The 22,720-nt window shown below is 36.0% G+C and overlaps 1 protein-coding gene across 1 annotated transcript in view; it reads left to right on the plus strand.

The window, feature by feature from the left end:
* mapkapk2a (MAPK activated protein kinase 2a) overlaps nucleotides 1–21,956 on the plus strand; it is a 64,773-nt gene extending 42,817 nt beyond the window's left edge. Inside the window, exons 2-10 of the mRNA XM_051672729.1 lie at nucleotides 785–924; nucleotides 15,193–15,257; nucleotides 15,462–15,541; nucleotides 15,666–15,792; nucleotides 15,910–15,985; nucleotides 16,133–16,257; nucleotides 16,373–16,458; nucleotides 17,904–17,984; nucleotides 19,922–21,956. Of these exons, the coding sequence (XP_051528689.1) occupies nucleotides 785–924; nucleotides 15,193–15,257; nucleotides 15,462–15,541; nucleotides 15,666–15,792; nucleotides 15,910–15,985; nucleotides 16,133–16,257; nucleotides 16,373–16,458; nucleotides 17,904–17,984; nucleotides 19,922–20,071 (930 nt within the window). The 3' untranslated portion in view covers nucleotides 20,072–21,956. The remainder of the gene's footprint in view (nucleotides 1–784; nucleotides 925–15,192; nucleotides 15,258–15,461; nucleotides 15,542–15,665; nucleotides 15,793–15,909; nucleotides 15,986–16,132; nucleotides 16,258–16,372; nucleotides 16,459–17,903; nucleotides 17,985–19,921) is intronic.
* The last annotated feature ends 764 nt before the right edge of the window (nucleotides 21,957–22,720 follow it).

Consider the following 22,720-nt stretch of genomic DNA (forward strand, 5'->3'; position numbering starts at 1 on the left):
AGTCTCTAGTTTAAGAAATACACGCCTCACATCAGCTGACAGCTTCATTGATTTCTATCTGCTCAACACCAGTTTCATGTACAACAGTAGAGAGAAGACTCAGCGGTGCAGGCCTTATGGGAAGAATTGCAAAGAAAAAGCCACTTTTGAAACAGAAAAACAAAAAGAAAAGGTTAGAGTGGGCAAAGAAACACAGACATGGAACAACAAATAATTGGAAAAGAGTGTTATAGATCTTAACCCCATTGATCTTTTGTGGGCTCAGCTAGACTGTAAGGTGCGTGAGAAGCACCCGACAGGACAGCCACATCTATGGCAAGTGCTACAGGAAGCGTGGTGTGAAATGTCACCTGAGTATCTAGACAAACTGACAGCTAGAATGCCAAGGATCTGCAAAGCTGTCATTACTGCATGTGCAAGATTTTTTGATGAACTCTTTGAAGTAGTTTAAGAAGTTCTAAAAAAAAAAAAAAAAAAAAAAAAAAAGAATATTGTAATAGTCATTTTTCACGTTATTAATGTCCTGACTACGCATTGTGACCAGTTGAATGCTACTTTGGTAAATAAAAGTACCAATTTCTTTCCATACGAGCAAAATCTGTACATTTATTCCTAACTTTTGCCCCCTAGTGTATATGTAAGATTATTAAAGTTGTAATATTTAATAGATAAGGATAGTTGATATAAATGTGTGTTCTTATGTAACTATTAATAATTGTTTTCATGCAAACAATTGTTTTCTTGCAATAAAGTAACTTGGTCTCCTCTCTATCCTCTCTTGTAGATGCTTCATGACTGTCCCAAAGCAAGACGGGAGGTGGAGTTGCACTGGCGAGCGTCCTCCTGTACCCATATCGTCAGAATTGTTGACGTCTACGAGAACCTCTACCAAAACAGGAAGTGCCTTCTTATTGTAATGGAGTGGTGAGTCATCATCTGCTGTCTTCACTGGAGTCCTGAGATTGAAATGCCCTGGATTTTTATGATCATTTCTGTATTTTACTTCCTTTTTTGGACAACTTTTCATTTAGAATGTACTTTTAATTCATGAGCAGTTTACAATACTTTTGTGAATATTAAATTCACAAAAAGTTCACCTTGAGCAACCGGGAGATTCGGTCCTTTGCTCTATGGTAAATGATGATCAGGATTATGGCTGCCTTTAAGTGCACATGGGAAGCTCCTACATCAGAGTTGGGCATTCTTTATAATGACGTCACACATTAAAGTCGGAAACAAAATACGAAAAAAGCCAAACTAAAAGACACGATGAGCAGTGGCAAAAGTTTTTTTTCTTTTCCTCTGTTTTACCCGCGAATAAGCACAATTGAATACACCTGCATCAGTTTTACAGAACCTATATGATTTATTAATGTATGGTATCTAACAAATTATTCAATAATTTGCATAAATCAAGCTGTGACGGGTGAGGTATTAGCTTTAAATTAGTTGACTATATGAGCTGTGATTATATAAGAAATGAATATTATTGAAATACAAAAATTATTATTTCTCAATTGTTGACACTCCCCTTCCAACTTCGGCATCATCTAGAATTTCCCATTGGTAAATACGACTTTGCCTGGATAATTATGTGTTAGAAACTCGCAGGGTTGCATGGTATACTTGGTAAATTATTAATTATTTCATGAGAGTGTACTGAATATCAACATGCTGTGATTCAGCCATAGCAGCTTTGTGCCACAGGCAGGGTTTCTGAGGGTCCTTAAAGTCTTAAAATGTTCAGTTTCCACTAAAATTTAAGCAGTTTCTGAGAGGTTTACAATCACAGAGTTCTGCACATTTATCAGAAGCGATATTAGATGTTCTACTGTTGATGAATAACTGCCCATATTTGTTGTATAACAGTGTTTACTTTAGTGTTTGTATTGTAATATGTTGTAAATGATTGTAATATATATATATATATAGAGATAGATATATATATAGAGATAGATATATAGATATATATATATATATATATATAGATATATATAGGGCCTGGGTAGCTCAGCAAGTAAAGATGCTGACTACCACCCCTGGAGTCATGAATCCAGGGTGTGCTGAGTGACTCCAGCCAGGTGTCCTAAGCAACCAAATTGGCCCGGTTGCTAGGGAGGGACATGGGGTAACCACCTCGTGGTTGCTATTCTCGGTGGGGCACGTGGTGATTTGTGCGCGGATGCCTCGGAGAATAGCATTAAGCCTCCACGTGCTACGTCTCCGCAGTAACGCGCTCAACAAGCCACGTGATAAGATGCGCGGATTGACTGTCTCAGACGCGGCGGCAACTGAGATTTGTCCTCCGCCACCCAGATTGAGGCGAGTCAGTACGCCACCATGAGGGCTTAGAGCACATTGGGAACTGCATTCCAAATCAGGGAGAAAAAAGTAAATAATCATTTTATTTATATATATATATATATATATATATATATATATATATATATATATCAGTCACAACATTAAAACCACCTGCCTAATATTGTGTAGGTTTCCCTTGTGCTGCCAAAACAGCGCCAACCCGTATGAGATGCTGTTCTCACCATAGTTGTACAGGGCGCTTATCCTGTTCGAACCAGTCTGGCCATTCGCGTTGACCTCTCTCATCAACAAGGCATTTCCATCCACAGAACTGCCCCTCACTGGATGTTTTTGGCACCATTCTGAGTAAATTCTAGAATAGCCAGACTGGTTCGAACTGACAGAGTCTACGGTAACTCGGATAACCGTTTTGTACAATTTTGGTGAGAAGAACATTATCTCGGAATGCTATTCTGAGATGCGGGTTGGCTCTGTTTTGGCGGCATGATGGGGACCTACACAATATTAGGCAGGTGGTTTTAATGTTGTGGCTGATTGATGTGTATATATTACAAATAAATTGTTCATGAACTCAGTTAGTGAAAAACTGTGAGTGGGAAAACGTTGAGTATTTTACATTTGCAGATAGCCTGTATGGCTGATACACAATGTTCTAAGGCATGATACACATGTTCAAAGGCAGGGGTGTCAGAACTACTTTTGTGTAATTTAACACCAGGGCTGGTATCACACCAAAGCCAAAATTTGGGTATTGGAGCAACCCTAGTAACTCGTAATTACAATATTTATGACTCCACTTGAAGTTTCCTGTATCTCTCTCTGTCCTGTATCATCCTGACCTGGTATTGAAATCTTTGTTTTTGCTGCCCTGGTCCTTTACTACGCCATTAGCTTCAACTCATCAGGCAATGTGAAACTGTTCTAGCAGATATATAAGCTAGTTTAGTAAAGGATTTGATTGGAGAGGTTACATTTGAAAATAGAATTAATAGTAAGTGTTGGCTTACTGATCAAAGAAAGTGCTTATATAATTCAAAACCATTTTTAATGGTAAGAGGATGTCAGGTTTATTTTGCTATGTTTCAGTATTAACATTTGGCCAATTACAATTTGAGTAAACGTTTCATGTGCAGTATCATGACTAGACATTTAGTAATTTCACCGCACTATGCATTGTGTTTGTCTTAATTTGTATAACAGTCATTAGATTCTTGATTCATTTGGTTACTTGTTAACCACAGACTCTTAACTCATTTGTAGTATTTTTGTGAGGTTTCATAGCTTCATCTGTGTAAATGGATTACCGGCAGATGTTTGGGCATTACTTACAGTAATCACTCAAACACCTATGCACCCCTTTCACGTTAGAGTGAATTGAAAAGTCCCTTGTCCGCATCAGATGTGTGACTACATTCCTCCTGAGGTGGGGACCTCTCCTCCATTAAGACTAATTGTAGTTAAATAAACACCGTCGTTTCCCACACTTCACTGCAACTATACGTTAGCTAATACCATCCTCCTCACCACTGTTGGGATTCTTAGCAAGCCAGTGCAACCCCAAGTGGTTCAGGGGGACGTTCCCTGCAGTAATCAAAATGCAAGTTGCATGGATGCAATAAAAATGTTTAAACTGAAAACTACTGATTTGATTATTTAGAACGGTTATGAGAATAAATATAGTACTGCTATGAATGTGCAGAGTGTTTTAGTTAGGGCTGTCAGTTGATTAAAAATTTTTAATAAATTACAAGAGATGCCGATGATTTAAGTGCATATATCAATATTTGCTAAGAAAGGTGTGTGTGTGTGTGTGTGTGTGTATGTATGTATATATATATATATATATATATATATATATATATATATATATATATATATATATATATATATTATATGAACATATAAAAAACATTTAGTTCAAAACAATAAAACAATGTTTTATTAACATTTTCCAGACAAAACATTACATGGTATAAAGACAGACATACACTAAAATAGCACAAATTCAAGTAACTTTAAACATTTCATTAAAAGTATAAGTGTAAGGTTGAATATTTAAAAGAACTAGTCCCCATATTTTGTGTATTCATTGTAGTGGGCATTAAATCTCTTAAATCCTTATCCTCTACAATATTAGAGAAAGGGTTTACAAGAATATAAATTGTAGCTATCCACTTTGCTACAGCAATCATGAAACCACATTTACATGATTCGCTTTAGACTATTAAAAAAAATGCTTGCAGAGAATGTCTTGTTTGCCTTGTAGTGCTAGCACTGTCCATGTAATGTTACTTTATCAAAATCGTCCGTAAGATGTAAGTGCAATGTGATGGTGGGGAAATGCTGATGCTTCATTCCAGCGGATCATGTGAATGCGACTTATCACAATTCCCATTTAGGTTTGTTTTGTACAAAACATTTCTCCATCACTTGACCACCTACACGGAATCACTGTTGCGTGTGTGTTTTTGCGGTATATATCAGTGCAGTGTCCCCCAACTTATTGCAAAGGTTCTGCCTAGGGCTGTCACGATTATGAAATTTGGCTGACAATTAATTGTCAAACAGATAATTGCAATTATGACGATTAATTGTCTCGTTAAGGGCTGTAACGATAAATTGTCATTAAGTTGTGCTTTTTTTCTGCATGTGTGCTTCATACACCTTAAAGTAGTCATTTTTACATATTTAACTTCAAATATATAAATCAAAAAATAAAATAGGAATAAACTGTGATTTCCTTTTTAAGGCTGTAAAAACTTATGAATGACAAAAAATAATGTTTTAAATATCAAATTATTTCTAAATTTAAAAAATCTCTTTTTGGTCAACTTTCTTTTTGGTCAATTTTACATTTACACTTGTTTTTTTTTAACTTATTTATTTTATAATTTTTTTAATAAAATGTTTTATATAGATTTTATTATATTTATGTAATATTTTAATTATATTATGCAATAGTAAAACATTTCTTCACTTTCACATATGTTAATGTTCTGATTAAACCCACAGCCCTTACTTGTCATGAAGCAAAACTTTTGAGATTTCATTTCATTTTATCACTCCACAGAAATGGAGTAAGCGTGCATCCCCTCTTTGTCACTGTGTGTCATTAACACAGCGTGAAAGAAAGAGGAACATTTGCCATTACACGATCATTTAAAGTGAAAAGTGAGCGCTTTGCCTTCACTATCACAGTTTATACTTGTTTGTTTATATTTTCACGAGAGTTTGGCACGAGCCTCTGCTGACAGTGCACACACAGAGATTATTTAGCAGAGATGGGACACTTCTATTAAAATGAATGGGAGGAATTGCTCAACCAAGGAGCTCTGTGTGCCCAACGGTCAACAGATGTAGAAAGGAAGTCCCGCCTGACAGTTAAAAGATACAAACATCACCTATCAATCAACTTAAGAACGCACATGCTTATTAGCTATTCAAGCTGGGGAAATTTTTTTTTTTTTTTTTTTAAATGAGGTAAAGAATCACAGTTTGTGATTTCTAGTATTGTCAGAATTTATTGCTGATTTGAAATATGTTCGTAATCTTGACCAACCGTTTTTGAGATTTCGGCGTTCCCCCATTTAAGTAGATATGAGCTGCACTGGCATCACTGGAAATAGCCTCCCGAGAGCATTCCAAAGATGGCCGGCAGTGGACTGACTTGCTTGAAAGACTTTGGCTCACATTAGGGCGCTTCACACGCTCTTCAGGACAGGAGCTGGTTGACCTCCGCAGTGTGGCTTAGTGACGCTTGGACTCTGAGTTCAACTGACTGACACACAAACGTGCCGTTCATGGCATTTATACAGTATATTCACTTAAAATTCTCTTATGGGCATTAAAGTGTGATTGGAATTTAAATGCCCAATAATCGTGGTTGTCTCAGATAACCATGGTTACGTCAAATAACCGTGATCAGACGGTTGTTTAATAATCGTGATGGGCCTAGTTCTGCCCTATTCCAACCAATGTTTACAACTCATAGGCAGCTAAACAAAATGTCAGCTTCCAATGTCATATTGGTAAATGCGTTAATAGCATTTAAGTAAAATTAACACATCAAACATTTTAAATTAAACCCCTGTGTTAATGCGTTAATTTCAACAGGTCTAATATATTTTTATGACTGCTCAATTGGATGGTACAATTCCTTATACGGAATTTCCAGCCTGTTTAAGGGGTGGTAGTTAGTCATGCCAATTATTTCACTCATAGAAAGTTCTGAAATAACATTTTGTACTTATTGATTTGGCCTTGTGGTCTTTTGGGAAAGTATCGTACAGAAAAACAAAAGAGGTTATGTTGTGTTATATTACATCCACTACATACCTAATATCTGTATGGGAGAGTGTTATATATCATTTATGGTGATCATGCTCTTCTCGTATATCAATTCATGACACCATCTCCTGTCTGGTTTCAGCATGATTTGGTTAGCTGAAATGCTCGCTTTCACTGAGGAAATCAAAGTGTTACGCTTGTGACATTCTCACAAGTATGTGATCTTGAACACAAACATCTTTATTCTCTCTATGAAAGCACACCTCCCTGTTTCCATTTTTTATTTTTTTTTTATTTACAGGGCCTCTTGGTGTCACGTATGCGGTGACGTGCTCATTTTCATCACTGCTTGTTTTTGTAGAAAGACAATAATTATGGTTGTCACCACTGTTGAAATAGACAGATCAGTGAGTTGAAGATTTAGTTCTTTTAGGTTTTTTTTATTATTATTTTTATGTTTTTTTGTGTTTTGGGGTAATTAGGTTGGAGATCATCACTTAGGGTTTATATTTAATTAAATATAATTTTTTTTATTAGGGCTAAAACGATAAGTCGACGTCATCGACAATGTCAAAAATAAATTGTCGACAAGAATTTCCATTGTCGAATAGTTGTTTGATCTCATTTAAACTAACGTGGGATCATAAGAAGCTAATGATGGTGCGCGAGAGGAGAACTGCAGCTCGCATCTGATTGAGGAAGAAAACACAGCTCACAATCCAGACACACTCCAAACTTTCTGAACAGCTTCAGGAGTAAATACAGAAGCACTCTCGTTGTGAAATAAAGCGGAGCCGGAGCTGCCGTTCCGCTTAGGCAAAACTTGCATGCTCCTGTCTTTGAAGGAAACACCCCGCAGTTATATCTTTAATGCATCCTTTATTAAAGTTCAAATAATAAGGAAGCAGGTCATGTAAATAAGTACAAGCTCCGAATCTGGCATTTCTGTGTGCTGCCAGCGCCGCTTCTATGAGTTGCGAGAAGTGACCAGATTTAAGGGGGAGAGGAGAGATTGAAACTGTATTCCAGCTCATGCACATTGCGCGCTTGCTGCAGCTAGATTATTATGTGATGGCTTTCAACATAGTGAGTCATAATGCATATGTGTTGTGTGTGTGTGTGTATCTTATCATAGGTTATTATTCTATAATCACAATCATTTTTAAAATTAAATCCATTTAATTTTAGCACAGCCATTGACCAGGAAAATATAAAATGGCACTCCATGTCTAAAAGGTTGCCGACCCCCAGTCTAAAGGCTTGACATCATTTTCTGGAATTTTCCAATCTGCTTAAAGGCACAGTTAACTTAGTGTATGTAAACTTCTGACCCACTGGAATTGTGAGATAGTCAATTGAAAGTGAAACAATCTGTCTGTAAACAATTGATGGAAAAATTACTCATGGCATGCACAAAGTAGATGTCCTAAACGACTTGCCAAAACTATAGTTTGCTAATATGAAATCTGTGGAGTGGTTAAAAAATGAGTTTTAATGACTTCAACCTAAGTGTATGTAAACTTCTGACTTCAACTGCAAGTATCTAAAACTCCTTAAACAACATACATTTACTTTTGGAGCTATACTGCAGAAGAAAAATGTTATCTGAGAATGTTGAATATAATATTAAAAAAAAAAAATCAATATTTTAAAATATCCAAACATCCTAAAAAAAGAATGCATTTACCTGAGAAGCAGCATATAAGATATTTAGACTTGCTTAGAGAATATATATTTTTGTCATAACTGCACTGGCAGAAGTATAAACAAGTGGAAAAATACACTTGTATACCTAATAAACATATATTCAAGATACATTCTCTGAAAGTAATTCTTAATTTCTTATGTTGCTTCTAAAGTAAATTTATCTTGTTTTAAGAATTTAGACTTTTTGAAATAGAAAACAAGACAAAAACACTTGATAATAGGATTTTTTTGCACTGAATTAAACGTTTTTTTTTTTTTCTTTCAGTGAATGTCATTTAGAGGTATTTTTAAAAGATGGTTTTGTCCTCTTTATTGTAAGCACGTTTAATGCATACTTCTAACTCGAGGCACAAGCTGAATAGTCGTTTAAGAGCTAATGATTAATCGTTGCAATAATCGTACGAATAGTTGAATAATCGTTTTACTAATTATTAGATTAGTCGTTTATCAAAATAATCGTTAGTTGCAGCCCTAATTTTTATATAGTTTTACTGTGGATCAGAAATCATGCACACAATCATCAAAAAATTGAGATGCCAATGAGATGAGTTATCATTTTAGCAGAACGCATATCAGATCACTCCCTGTTTTCAACAGAATTTCGTTTTCTTGTACATTTCCACAGAATGAAAACGTATTTAGATTTCCTAAATGCTATCATGTTAAATCGGACGTGTGTGGTGCAGTGTGCCAAAACTAAATCACTTCCATTATAATCAATGCAGCTCTCTACACTGGAAGTGCCCACCTGGAATACAATATGCAGATTACACTGTATTTTGCTGCTATAGTTTGGCGTCATTCCAAACCCATGACTATCTTCTGCGGAACACAAAAGGAAATAATTTAATGAATGTCCTGTTGTCTCTTTACAATGACAGTATATAGTGGCTCAGTTTAACTTCATTTTAACTGCAGTATTGTTTTTGAAAAATGCTAAATGTTTTTCATCGTTTTGAAGTTAGAAATTCTTGGGGAAGTATAGTAATTCTTTAGAAACTGTTTATTCTTTCTCTAATTGATATGTGCTTTATAACATACATCCAGACATTATAATGATCTGGTGTCTGTGGCTCTAATTACCTTATCAAATCATCCATATATCACTGCTGTTAATCATAGTGAAAATATTAGAATAAGGTGGCTGAAGGTATTTCACAGACCGCAGATGATCAAGCAGTCAAACAGGCCAGAGGCATCCAGCTACTCAGCACTAAGGAAACAGAATCTACAGGGCATCAGAACTGAAATGGAAAATGCCAGTGCTGATGTTTAGCTTGAAGTATAGTTTTTCTAAAAAAAATTACTAACACAGAAATGAAGAGACGGGCGCAAAACGAACCTGACCCTCCCATCGGTAGTGGATAATATACACCTGCTAGTTGGATAATAACACCTGCTAGTTGGCGGTTTGTACCATAAATTACATGCCTCCAAATATTCTTAGCGTTCTTGTCTTTCGTATTCAGTTGTAGTATTTGTTGGCTATGAGATGGGACACAAAACCTCTGGGGTTTAGTGAGAATGAAAGTGGTGACACGTGTTGCGGTAGTTCAGAGCCCCGTTATTTGTGTTCAGAGCGAGTTAGGCTTTCTCAGTCAAACTCAGTGTATTTTCCTGTTTCTGTCATGCGTTTGATTTCATTTGAAACTGACTGCAGATTTAGGTGAAGTGTAGAAATGAAACTTACCTTGCACAGTTTGGCCCAAAGTTGAAGATGTGAGAACAGCATATTTCTATACATTTGCGTCATAGATGTACACAGTTATTTGTGAGGCCAATAGCAAAGTTTACTTTCCCTATGCAATTTGTCACCATGCCTTAATAATATAAAAAAGGGTGTTTGAGCACTACGTCAAGTATGCTTTTTAGTCAGGCCCATTATCAAAATCATAACCATGTAAACTAATATGAGTTCTCTAAGACATACCCTTTTTCACTCTTTCAAGTATTTTTAGTTGTATAGCGCTTTTCACAACACGCATAGTTTCAAAGCAGCTTTACAGAAAATCATGCATTAACAGAAAATGAAAACTGTAATATCTATAAAGTCTTAGTCATCATTATGTAGTTTGATTAAATATTATTGTAAATTGTGTTTAAAAATAAATCATTATTGTATTTAGAACCCCAGTGAGCAAGCCGAAGGCGACTGTGGCAAGGAACACAAAACTCCATAAGATGTTGGTTAATGGAGAAAAATAACCTTGGGAGAAACCAGGCTCACTGTGGGGGCCTAGTTCCCCTCTGGACAGCGTGAATATAATGCCAATTATAGTTATTTATGTGCAGTGCAAGTCATGGTTTAAAATTAGTAAACTAAGTAAGTGTTAAAGGCGCACTCGGTGATTCCTGCGAAACACTATTCGATCTCCACTGCCAAAACACCCCCCCCCCCCAGTCCTTTTGGAAGCTCCGCACACAAATTCATGCACACAAATTCATTCCTTTTACGTCTTGGAGGTCTTTCCACCGATGAAAAGCCTCGCCGATGTTGACGTGGCTCCTAGCCCTTGACTTATAACCCTTGACCTTCTTTTTTTAGTTGATATTCGTCTGACCTTTTTCTCTTGGTCTGTTTCTCAGCCATTTGTCCTTCTTGGAGTTTAGAAAGTTCGCATCAGCAAGATTTGCCGTCGCTCTTCTAATGAAATTCCCTCTCGCTCTGCCCCCCGCCCCCCACCCCCCATCCTGTGCACGTGCAAGAACCACCCCCTGTTGCTGACTGGCTGGAAAGATTTTGTATGAACTGTAAGATTAATGACTAATGTCTTTGAAATTCAGCCTGGATTAACTGCAGATGTTCACATTGATGCACTGTCCTTTGTTAGTTGGCCAATGAAGGCTTTTGTTGGCAAATAATTGAAAGTCTATGTATTCCATTTTAAGAGTGTAGTCCATCATTAGACCAAGGTGATGCAAGCAAAGATCAGTGTGGTGCATCACAGTTCAACCGGCTGGTCATTTCAGTGAGGTCTATCCTAAGTCCCTAAGTCCAAGGTTCAGGCAGTGGCATATGAAGTATCCCATGTCTTATGGTTGTAGTTGGCATCAGTTCATCCCCTGAAGTCCATTGTAATAGACAGAAGTGATGTCTGGCTGGCACCGGCTGCGTTTAGTCATCATCACTTAGACACGTAGCAGTGGAGTCCGACCCAAGGTGGATCTGGCCCGCTCTGGTAGCCTCGGGATATGAATCCCGAGGATGAAACAGGGAAACAAATAGAAAAATATTAGTGTAGATTCCATTCAATTTTTTGCAGAGTTATAGAACATGATAAATGTTTCTGGTTCTGGTAGACCTGACTAAAGCAATCTAATTGTGAGTTGGATAAATTAGGTGTATGCCTGGCTAAATAGATGAGTCTTTAGTCTAGACTTAAACTGAGTGTGTCTGCATCCCGAACAGTGTTAGGGAGACTATTCCATAATTTAGTAGCCAAACAGGAAAATGATTTTGTGGATTGTGGATTTTGATATTCTAGGAACTATTAACAGACCAGAATTTTGCGATCGTAATTGAAGTTTATTGAACTTGCTGGACATCCTCCCAGTAATGCATTACAATAATCTAGTCTTGAGGTCATGAACGCATTTAGTTTTTCAGCATCAGCAACAGAGAGCATGTGTCGTAACTTAGCAATATTTCTAAGGTGGAAGAATGCTGTTCTACAAACATTGGAAATTTGATTTTCAAAGGACAGATTGGTATCAAATATAACATGTTCTTCACTGTGGAAGGCAATTTAACAGTACATCCAACGAGAGTCAAATTATATTTTAGCGGCTTATTTTTAGAGGTTTTTGGTCCAATAATTAGTACCTCTGTTTTGTCAAAATTGAATATAAAGAAATTTCTGGCCATCCTATCTTTTGATTTCATTGAAACACACTGCTAATTTGGAGAATTGATATTTTGTCGGGTTTCAAAGAAATATAAAGTTGGGTATCATTGGCATAACAGAGGAAACTTATTCCACGATTCCTGATAATATCTCCCAGGTGAAGCATGTATATGGAGAAAAACAGGGGCACTAAAACTGATCCCTTTGGCAGTCCATAATTAACTTTTATCTGATTTGACCATTCCTCGTTTACACAGACAAACTAGTAGCGGTCTGCTAAATAGGACCTAAACCATGCTAATGCAAGTCCACAAATGCCAACATAATTCTCAAGCCTATTCAAGAGAATGTCGTGATCTATGGTATCGAAGGCAGCACTAAGATCTAAAAGCACTAGAAGAGAAATGCTGCTGCGATCTGATAAGAGCAAGTCATTTGTAACTCTGATAAGTGCAGTCTCTGTACTGTGATGGGAACTTAATCCTCTTCCTCTCTCTTCTGATGAGAGATACAGTTTTTCTAAGCCCAGTGACCCAGTTTCTCGCTACTGGCAAGTTTTCAAGAAATCATTCTCACCTGACATGCACACTTTGCAGTGGTTTGTGTATAATTGGAAATCATAACCACAGTGATTACATGGGGGCAAAAGTGAAAAGATCCCCCCTTCATGTGGTTTTATATGTATTCGAACTGAGCAGTTTTTGTCAGTTTCAGTGTTAGACTAGCACATTGACTGTCTGCAATCAGAAAACATATCAGCAAATAGCCTATATGTTGCAGCTACTTGTTTCTCTTTAAAATATAGTGCTCTTTGTAGGGCTGCCCCCGACCAAAGATATTCCTAGTCAACTAGTAGGAGTTAATTTAAGCCAGTAGTCAACTAGTCACACGTTTATGATATTAATTTAATTACTTGAATATTTTTTTTTTTTTTTTTTTTTTTTTTTTGGCTGGGGGGCATCAGAAAATGGTTTGGGTTCCAGGGCTGAGAAAGAATAAGTAACATTGCTAACACTGTTCTACATTACAGAGAAATACTAAACCGTAATAATGAGCCTTTAAAATATAAATTTTACAAGCGCACGCATGAAGCGAGTAGCAGTGACACCGGCAAAAGCAGTAATGATCCTGAATGTGTTGGAAAAACCAGCAAGGAGACTATCTGAATATTCTGTTAAGTTACAGAGAGAAATGCACGTTAGGGTTGTGCTGACAGACGATGATCTCGGGGATCGACGATGGTCAGAGTGATCGCCAATACCTGATGCCTTTGACGATGTCAAGGCGATATTTGGCTTGTTTTCCCATTAATGTATTAAATTATTATTATTATTAGACTATTATCAAATTAATATTACAAATAATCTGCCCTTAGAGACACAGACACACGCTTGAAGAAACACACTTTTATTATATTTTTAAGAACAGATGACAGAAAAGCCGTCTATACGCATGTATGACATGCTGATACGGAGGCGTGCAGTCTCATTATCATCATTATAATGATTATTTTTACATTTATAAATAAAAAAAAAAGTAATTTTCTGCCATGATGTTAAGACGGATTCTTGCCTGACGGTAAATGGAAAGGTGTATGTGTGTGAGATAGAGAGAGATATATATATATATATATATATAATTCTTTTATCACTTCGTTATTTTATTTTTTTTTTCATTTCGTTTGGAGTGCAATTTGAATTTAGTAATGCATTTGATTTATTTTTTTTTATTATTTTTTATTAATTTTCTACCCGACCAGTAGAGAATGCACGGATGAAGTAGGTTCTTTGCCAGAGAGATGTTTCCCTTCACAACTGTTGTAAAGCCATCTTTCAAATTTTAATTGCACTTATTTTTTTTCCAGTTTCATTTGAATTAAATAATATTTATTTATTGAAATAAAAAATAAAGCTCTAAGTTTAAAATCAAGGTGTCTTGCTTTATTGTATAGGCTTAACCCTAACCCTGCTTAATTAAAATTACCCCATAGTACCACCTAGCATCCAACCAGCGCTAATACCGGTGTTCGTCAATTTCCTTTTTTTTTCTGCAACCAACCGACCAATTAAAACTTGGCCGACCAAGACTCCTCATCGACTAACGTTTGGTCGACTGCGGGGGCAGCCCTAGCTCTTTGATTAATTTGATTTCTAATGGCACATTTTGAGTGTAGTACTTCTATTAAAGATTTTTACAATATACTTAGTCTTTTATGTAATTACAGTTTAAAGGAATAGTTCACCCAAAAATGTTAATTCTCTCATTTATTCACCTTTATTCCATCCCAAATGTGCATGAATTCCTTTTTTTTTTTTTCTCCTCCTCCTGCTGAACACAGATTTTTAGAAGAATATTTCAGCTCTGTAGTTCCTCACAATACAAGTGAATGGGTACCAACATTTTGAAGCTCCAAAAAGCCTATAAATGCAGCATACAAATAAACCATAAGACTCCAGTGGTTAAATCCATGTTGTCAGAAGCAGTATGATAGGTGTGGGTGAGAAAAAGATAAATATTTAAGCCCTTTTTTACCATCAATCTCCTCTTTCATTTCACATTCTTTTGTTTTTGGCAGTTTGCATTCTTGGTGCATATTGGCACCTACTGGGCAGAGAAGAGAATTTATAGTAAAAATGGGACTTAAATATTGATCTGTTTTCTCACCCATGTCTATCATATCGCTGAAGATATGGATTTAAACACGAGTTGTATGGATTAATTTTATGCTGCCTTTATATGCTTTTTGTAGCCTCAAAAGTTTTATTCCCATTCACTTGCTTTGAGAGGACCCACAGAGCTGAAATATTTTTCTAAAAATCTTCATTTGTGTTCAGCAGAAGAAAGTCATGCACATGTGGAATGGCATGAGTGTTAGGACATTATGAGAGAATTTTCATTTTTGGTTGAACTATCCCTTTAAGGTGACAAAAGTGTATTTTATTTTTTCAGCAATCTCAAGTTTTTTTTTTAAATGTATTTTGTGACATGTCCGCTGATTATTGTTTTTATTGTTGTTTGCATATTGAAGCATGGATGGAGGTGAGCTGTTCAGTCGGATTCAGGACAGAGGGGACCAGGCATTCACTGAGAGAGGTGCAGTACTTGTCCATCTGTTACAGATCAGCATCCATTAAAGGCCCATATACACATGTAGAGTACAATTGCAATTTCAGAAACATACCGTTAGTAGTTTTATGTATATGAATAAGGCTTACAAAAAAAACAACAAAAAAAAAATGCCCTTTTGCTGCGAGATTAAATTTGTCCAATTTCTCGTTCTCTTTCATTATCTTTTAGAGGCTTCTGATATCATGAAGAGTATTGGAGACGCCATTCAGTATTTGCATGCTATAAACATTGCACACAGAGACGTCAAGGTAAGGATCGTATGATGGCAAACTTTCCATTGATTGATTATCTTATGAGAAGCATAGTATTTGCCTTTGATTTTCTTGCTGCAATTTCTAATCGACTGAATAATTTTGAAAATCCACTTTGCAGCCAGAGAACCTGTTATATACCTCGAAAAGGCCCAATGCCCTTCTCAAACTGACAGACTTTGGGTTTGCAAAGGAGACGACCACACACAACTCTCTGGCCACCCCTTGCTATACTCCTTATTATGTTGGTACGAATATTATGTTGGTAATCATCAACAATCATTTGAGATCCAAAATGTATTTATTTTTCCATTTCCCGTTCCATTCCTCCGTTTTAATGTTTTTTCATCTTTTTCATGTTATAGCCCCAGAGGTTCTTGGTCCAGAAAAGTATGATAAGTCCTGTGACATGTGGTCTTTGGGTGTTATCATGTATATACTGTAAGTGAATCTGTCTCATATGTTGTTCATATAACATTTATGTCTCCTACACTTACAGTAGATGACATGACCATGTCGTGTCACTGATCATCTTTTAATATACTATATATAGCTAAATACCAATGTTTGATTTTTTTCAACTGGCAGGCTCTGTGGTTACCCACCTTTTTATTCCAACCATGGTCTGGCTATATCCCCTGGCATGAAGAAACGGATCCGTATGGGACAGTACGAGTTTCCAAATCCTGAGTGGTCTGAAGTGTCAGAGGAAGGTATCAATTTCCTGTTTTGTTTAACTTGAGAAATTTAGAATGCTGTTATCTTCGAGGCTACAGCTTTGCACATTTCTAAGAATTATTATAGATTTGAGTTACTTTGTATTTTTAGCCAAGCAACTTATCAGAACATTACTGAAAACTGAGCCGACACAGAGGATGAGCATCACAGAATTCATGAACCACCCCTGGATCAATGTAAGTGCACATTTTCATTACTCTATGGTAGGGATGTGCGAGACTAGTCGACTAAACGGTTCTGATGCTGCTAGTCGACACTGGAATTACTAGTCGGTTAATATTTCCCCCCATTAAACTGATGATAATTTTTTCAGATTTACGTTTGGCTTTATATTTTTACAGAGGCTGCACTTAAATTACTGTCATATTAATGTAACATAATTTAAATAGAATTAATAATGCAAATATTATTTTAAAAAGAGGATATCTGGAGCAGATACAGAGTTTAATTTCACCTCAGGCTGCGCGTGCTGCTTCCCTCTCTCACGCGCGCAGGAAAATATCCTTTCGCTAGACAAGCAAACTCAGCAAAGTAGTTATAAAATCACTTCGGATGTTTTCACATTTGAGTCTTCTTTACATCTGTGCATGCTTGGATGTTATTTTTCCGCTGAGCAGGCTTTTTCAAGTGCAGGATAATCGCCTCAGATGAGTCAAGTCCCATCTTTCACCGGACCATGTCAGCGTGTTAATTTTACTCATCAAAAAAATGTATGCTTTTGAGTAAGTAGCCTAGAAAATAACTGTTTTAGACTAGGTATGCATTTTTTTAAATCTGCTGATTAAGAAGGCTATTTTCAACGAGGTGCCGACTGCTTAACGGGTTAAACTATCTTTGATTCTGTGTGCACATCATGTTTAGAGTACATTTAGGTTTATTACAGACTACATCACAGGCCCATTTTTTTATATCCTATAGCTAATTTGTTATTTTTTTTAAAATATACATCTAACTGTTATTGGTTAACGTTCTTTACCTAACTGCTGTCATATTAGATCAACGGTTAATGCACGACTGCACGTCCTGAAATACATGCAACTTTTCAGCGCGTTTTTGTTCTCTCTCATAGATTTGGGTTAGTCTACCTGTTAATTATTTTCAACAATGTCCTGACTGTTTTAATATGTTAAGTAACATTTACTTGGTGATTTCCATTTAGAACAGGCTTTTAATGGTTGTTCCATTGATCCTGCACTGTTCATTCAATTGTTTTCAATAAATATGTCTGTTAAATATTTGCAAACATTGATTCAGTGAACGCTTGCCATGTTCTGTATTTAAAGTACAATCATAATTCAAGGTGAGAACGTCGCAGATAAATGCCCCTTTTCAGTAGAATTTAGCATCGGATTTGGAATAGATTAAGTATTTTAAATGGGTCGCATAAAATGTATTTTTTTTTTTTAATTTTTTTTTTTAACTGTTTTCTGAAGGTTAGTTTCTCTTTAGACTTGTCGACTAGTTGGTTACAAAACATCCGTTTAAACGACAGTCAAATTAGTCGTAGCACACATCCCTACTCTATGGACATTTGCCCACAGTTTTGATGGGTATAATTCCTGTGTATATTAAAGTAATATTTACCTTCCTATTGTTAATCTGTTTTATGGTGTGATTTTAGCAATCAATGGAGGTACCACAGACCCCCCTACACACCAGCCGTGTTCTGAAAGAAGAGAAGGACACTTGGGAAGATGTCAAGGTGAGACTTCAACTTTATTAGCGCAGTCCTCTGAATAGCAGGCTAGCAGGTACAGGTTGTTTACTCATGACGACTGCTGACTCTGTGCTTCTTATAGCATTTGTAAGTGTTCTTCTGTTCAATTTTGGCCCTTCGGTAAAGTGTTTTATCTCTTGTACACCTGTGTAAATGCTGAATGACAATAAATCTTGAACTTGCAAAGTAGCATTCTGTACTTTTGTTTACATAACGCAGTCAGGACTTGGGGAAAGTTAGCATCGGCATGTATTTAATCTTGTTTTCATATCTTATATGTTTGTTATTTATTGAATACTCCAGTATTATTAACTGTTTGACTGTGTCTTATATATTACATGTATTTTCAAATAGACAATGTCACATTTAAGGTAATACGAAACTTGCCGGGGTCTCATTTCTAAAGTCTGGAATAAACACAAGTCATTGTTAATACAGCACAGCAGGTAACACCGAGACTAACAGAGAGATTATGAATAATGGGCAGAGACGCTTCTTGATTTATGAATATGATACGGTATGCATGCATAAAATGACAAATATAAAAGTAATAATTAAACAAGAAGCCTTTTTAACTGTAATTTGTTTTGTTTATCATTCTCTAAACACTGTTAATGAAGTGAGCTAAGACAGCAAACAACAGAACAAAATCTATAATAAAACATTTTAAATGGAGGGGAATCACATAGCAGGCATAGAACCTGAGAAACAGATAAAAGCAATATTTCAGATAAATATTCTAGTTCAGTGACTTATGGTTTACAAATACATAGTCCAGACACAATAACATCTTTTATGTCTTTATTTGTACAGAGTAGCATTTGCGTTAGTGCTGTCAGTCGATTGATCACATTACTTTTAATAGTTATTCACGATTAATTGCAGATTTTGAAAGTGCTGAAATTTGACTCTAAATATTCTTCATTACCTATCAAAATGCATTTATTTCCTTCTGAGTAAATAAAATAAAACAATATGTAACAATATAATGCTTATTAATATTTTCCAAACAAAGCCTTCCACAGTATAAAGATAGAAATGCAATAAAATAGCACCAATTCAGGTAACATTAAACATTTACTAAAGTCTAAGTGGGAGTTTGACTAATATAAAGAACAAGTCCCCACATAGGTTGCATATTCATTGCAATGGGCATTAATTCTCTTAAACTCTCATCCTCCACAATGTTAATCAGCCAGCAGACCGTGGCTATCTGCTTTGTTACAGCAATTGTGAAGTCACATTCATGATTCGCGTCGGAGTGTCAGCATCAAGGGCTGCTTTGAACTCCATTTGAAAAGTGCTTGCAGACAAAAACTTCTCATTCAGTTTTTTGGTGATTAGTTGAGGCTTGGTGTGCTTCTGTGTTAATTAAAATGTGCCTTGAAAAATACTTTATTTCTGTCACAAGTTCCATTTAGGCTTGTTTTGTACAACAAATAGCGTTAAGAGCTCCTTTCCCCATCTCTTTGTCACTGACACTGAATCACTGCTGTGTGTGTTTGTGGTGTGTGCGTCAGGGTAATGATTCCGGGCGGACACATCGCAAAGGTTCTGCCCATCCAACCAGTGTTTATGCTGGTTTATGCTGTATTAGCGGTAATGCGTTAATCACGATTTAAGAAAAAATAACGCGTTAAATGTTATAAATTAATTGCATAATTTGCATATATAAAGTTTATCTTCATCTTTAAGATCTACATATTTTCTTACAATTGACCACTTAAGTTTATCTTCAATTAATCTTCTCATAGCATTTTCGTGAAATATTATCCAACATTTTATAATCGAATAAACATATCATAAAGCGTGTTTGATATAATCAAATACTATCTATTATCACTGAGGTTTTCTTAACGTAAGGGGTTTCTTGCAACCAATCCTTATCTTCATTCTCTTTAATGATAATTTGTGTGCCACAGGAGGAAATGACTAGTGCTTTGGCAACAATGAGAGTCGACTACGAGCAGATCAAAATCAAGACGATTGAAGACTCTTCCAATCCACTGCTGATGAAGAGGAGAAAGAAAGCCAACAATATGGCTCCTGAAAATGAGACGCCTGCATGCTAAGGACATATTCACTCAGTATTTTTGTTGCACATGTACACACATAATTAATCACTCATACATTAAAAAAAAGTTAAATTTAAGGAAGCAATAACTCAGTGCAATTTAAAAAAAAAAAAGGTTTTTAAATCAGTAAGCATCAGTTACTAATAAGCCACTTTGCTACCAAAAGAAAGGGGCTGTATAACTATTATGCGAGACTCAAAATTTGGAATGTTAAGTAGCCGATATTCACTAATTTGCTCCTTAAATTTGTCATGAGTGCAGTTTTTCACATGGTGTTTAATGGGGTAATCAGAAGGCTTAGTTACTTTTTATTTTTTTTGCTTTTCTCTTTTTAAATCAAAAAGCCATTGGTACACGAGTTCATGATTTATACACACTCGCCACTGTTTTTATTTTTTATTATAATTATGTTCCATTCTTAATTATGGGATGGCTCTTAAAATGAGTTGCCCTGTAACGGAATGACCATTTCGTTTCCTTCAGTTCATGTTCTGTGGAGCCTATGCATAATGCTAGCTTTCCTTATGTTCCTGTTCTTTCTTGCATGTCAAATTCATTTCTGCACTTGAATGATCTTTTTAGTTCCAAAAGACTGATGCAGTTAGTACTGGTGTCTAGATAGAGAAAATGTATTTTTGAAATGACTCTTTGAATGTAGACGTACTCTGTTCTTTATTGTGAAAATGTCTGTCAGTATTGCACAGGGTCCTGTCAAGTAAAATACAAGATTTTTTTTTTAGCTTTAGATTCAGTTAGCCTTATGTTGGTCATTCAGATACAGAGACAAAGCATATTGATCACCCTGCTTTCAAGAAATAGGATTATACTGTATCAAGGAAAGCCAATCCAGATAATTGTTTCTGCCCTCTCCAACATGCTTAGCGCTACGCTTATTGCACAATATTTGGGTGCATGATTATTTGCTTTGTATCAGTTCTATGCATAATTATTTCCAGCTATTTTTTTTTTCTTTGATATTTGTGAAGAATGTTAACCTATGCTCTGGCATTTTATTTTTAAAATACCTTCTAAAAATCAGTAGACACACTCTACTGTTTTAACCCACCACCATGAACAGCAAAGCCTATTTTAATTTAAGTGTATAATGAATCAGTATGAAATGGGATCTTTGTGAAGGTGATGACTGTGCTTTTGTCTGCGGAATGAATACATGGAATGTCCACCATTTTGGTTGGAGTCGACTGTACTCATTACGGCAGTTCATTTTTTCATGTGTCTATAATCCATACCTAACATGCAGTGACTGTTTGAATACACCTGTTGAGAGCAGTTTAGAAAAAAAACAGGTGTTTGATAAAGTAGCAAAGAGACACCCCCTTGCCTTTTGTTAATGTTTAGGGGTTACAGGGAATTCTACACATCCAGCTAATTGGTTTTAGCTGCACTGATGGACCTATGCTCAAAGGTCATATCTTTTTTTTTTTTTTTCTATATAGTCTTTTTTTTTTTTTTTTTTTTTTTTATCTGTATATTCATATTTGTTGTGTGATTGATGCTGTTTTTAAGGACATGATTTAATGCCCAAAGTGTTGAGCTTTCAGTTTGTTACTCCCAAACAGCAGATATTACCCAAACTCTTTCTGTGCCTCCTTGCAAATAATACATCTTTTTAGTCAGTTGGGAAACTTCAAGATTTATTTTTGCAATTTCTTTGATATTGTCACTTTGTAGGAGTTTTTCCCTCCATTCCACCATTTCTCAAAGCGAAGACTACATTATTGGCCGAGTGGAAAAACAGACAAACTCCCACAGAATTTCATACTAACAGGGAGAATCAGAAATGTGCCCCTTTTTTAGTATTTAACTGCTGTACTTATGTCTTGGTCTGCTTCAACTTTGGATTAAAACACCTAAAAACGCACCCGTCTCTGTCTCATTTTAAATGTGTAGATTTAGACTGGCTCTGTATGAAATGAACAAGATAGTGATAATATATTAATTTCAACACTGTGCCATAATGGTCTTCTCAATACCCTTTTAGCTGTAGGTATCGCTGGCACTGCTTTAGCTGCTTTCCTTTAGTGCACACCTTTTCTGAAGGACAGACGGCAGTTTATCTTATCCTCAAATTATCCACTACCTCAGTTTGACTTGGTGTCCCCCAGGAACCATTTTTAGACTCTCTCCTCTTTGCTGTTTACATCTTCCTTAGGCAAATAATGTGAAAACATGGCCTCGGTTTTCACTCATTTTTGTGACCACTTGAATAATGCTTCTCTGTCTTGCTGATAGTCCTTACAGTAAAAAATAAAATGAAATGGATCACATCACTGCCATAATCCGTCAGCTGCATTGGGTACAAGTCATTTACCATATAACTCTGAAATCAAATTCATTATTAATCATAATTTTTAAAGATATAATCTACTCATTATGATTGTAAATGATGGGGTGGTTCAGGGATGCCATGAAAAGTGGATCTTGGACAAGAGAAAACCATGACAAAAAAAATTTAACACCAGAAAAGTTACGCGTTTCAGCTTTAATAACGAGTTCTCAAAGTTTCCTCTTAATAATTTTTTGAACATGTGAAACTAGTGCCCTAACAGAGCAGAAGAATCTCTGAATTTCGCAACTGTATATGTACCACTGACATTCTGAATGGTCATGCCATTATTGTCCCTA

This window comes from Myxocyprinus asiaticus, chromosome 35 (assembly GCF_019703515.2).
Source record: "Myxocyprinus asiaticus isolate MX2 ecotype Aquarium Trade chromosome 35, UBuf_Myxa_2, whole genome shotgun sequence".
NCBI classification, from domain to species: domain Eukaryota; kingdom Metazoa; phylum Chordata; class Actinopteri; order Cypriniformes; family Catostomidae; genus Myxocyprinus; species Myxocyprinus asiaticus.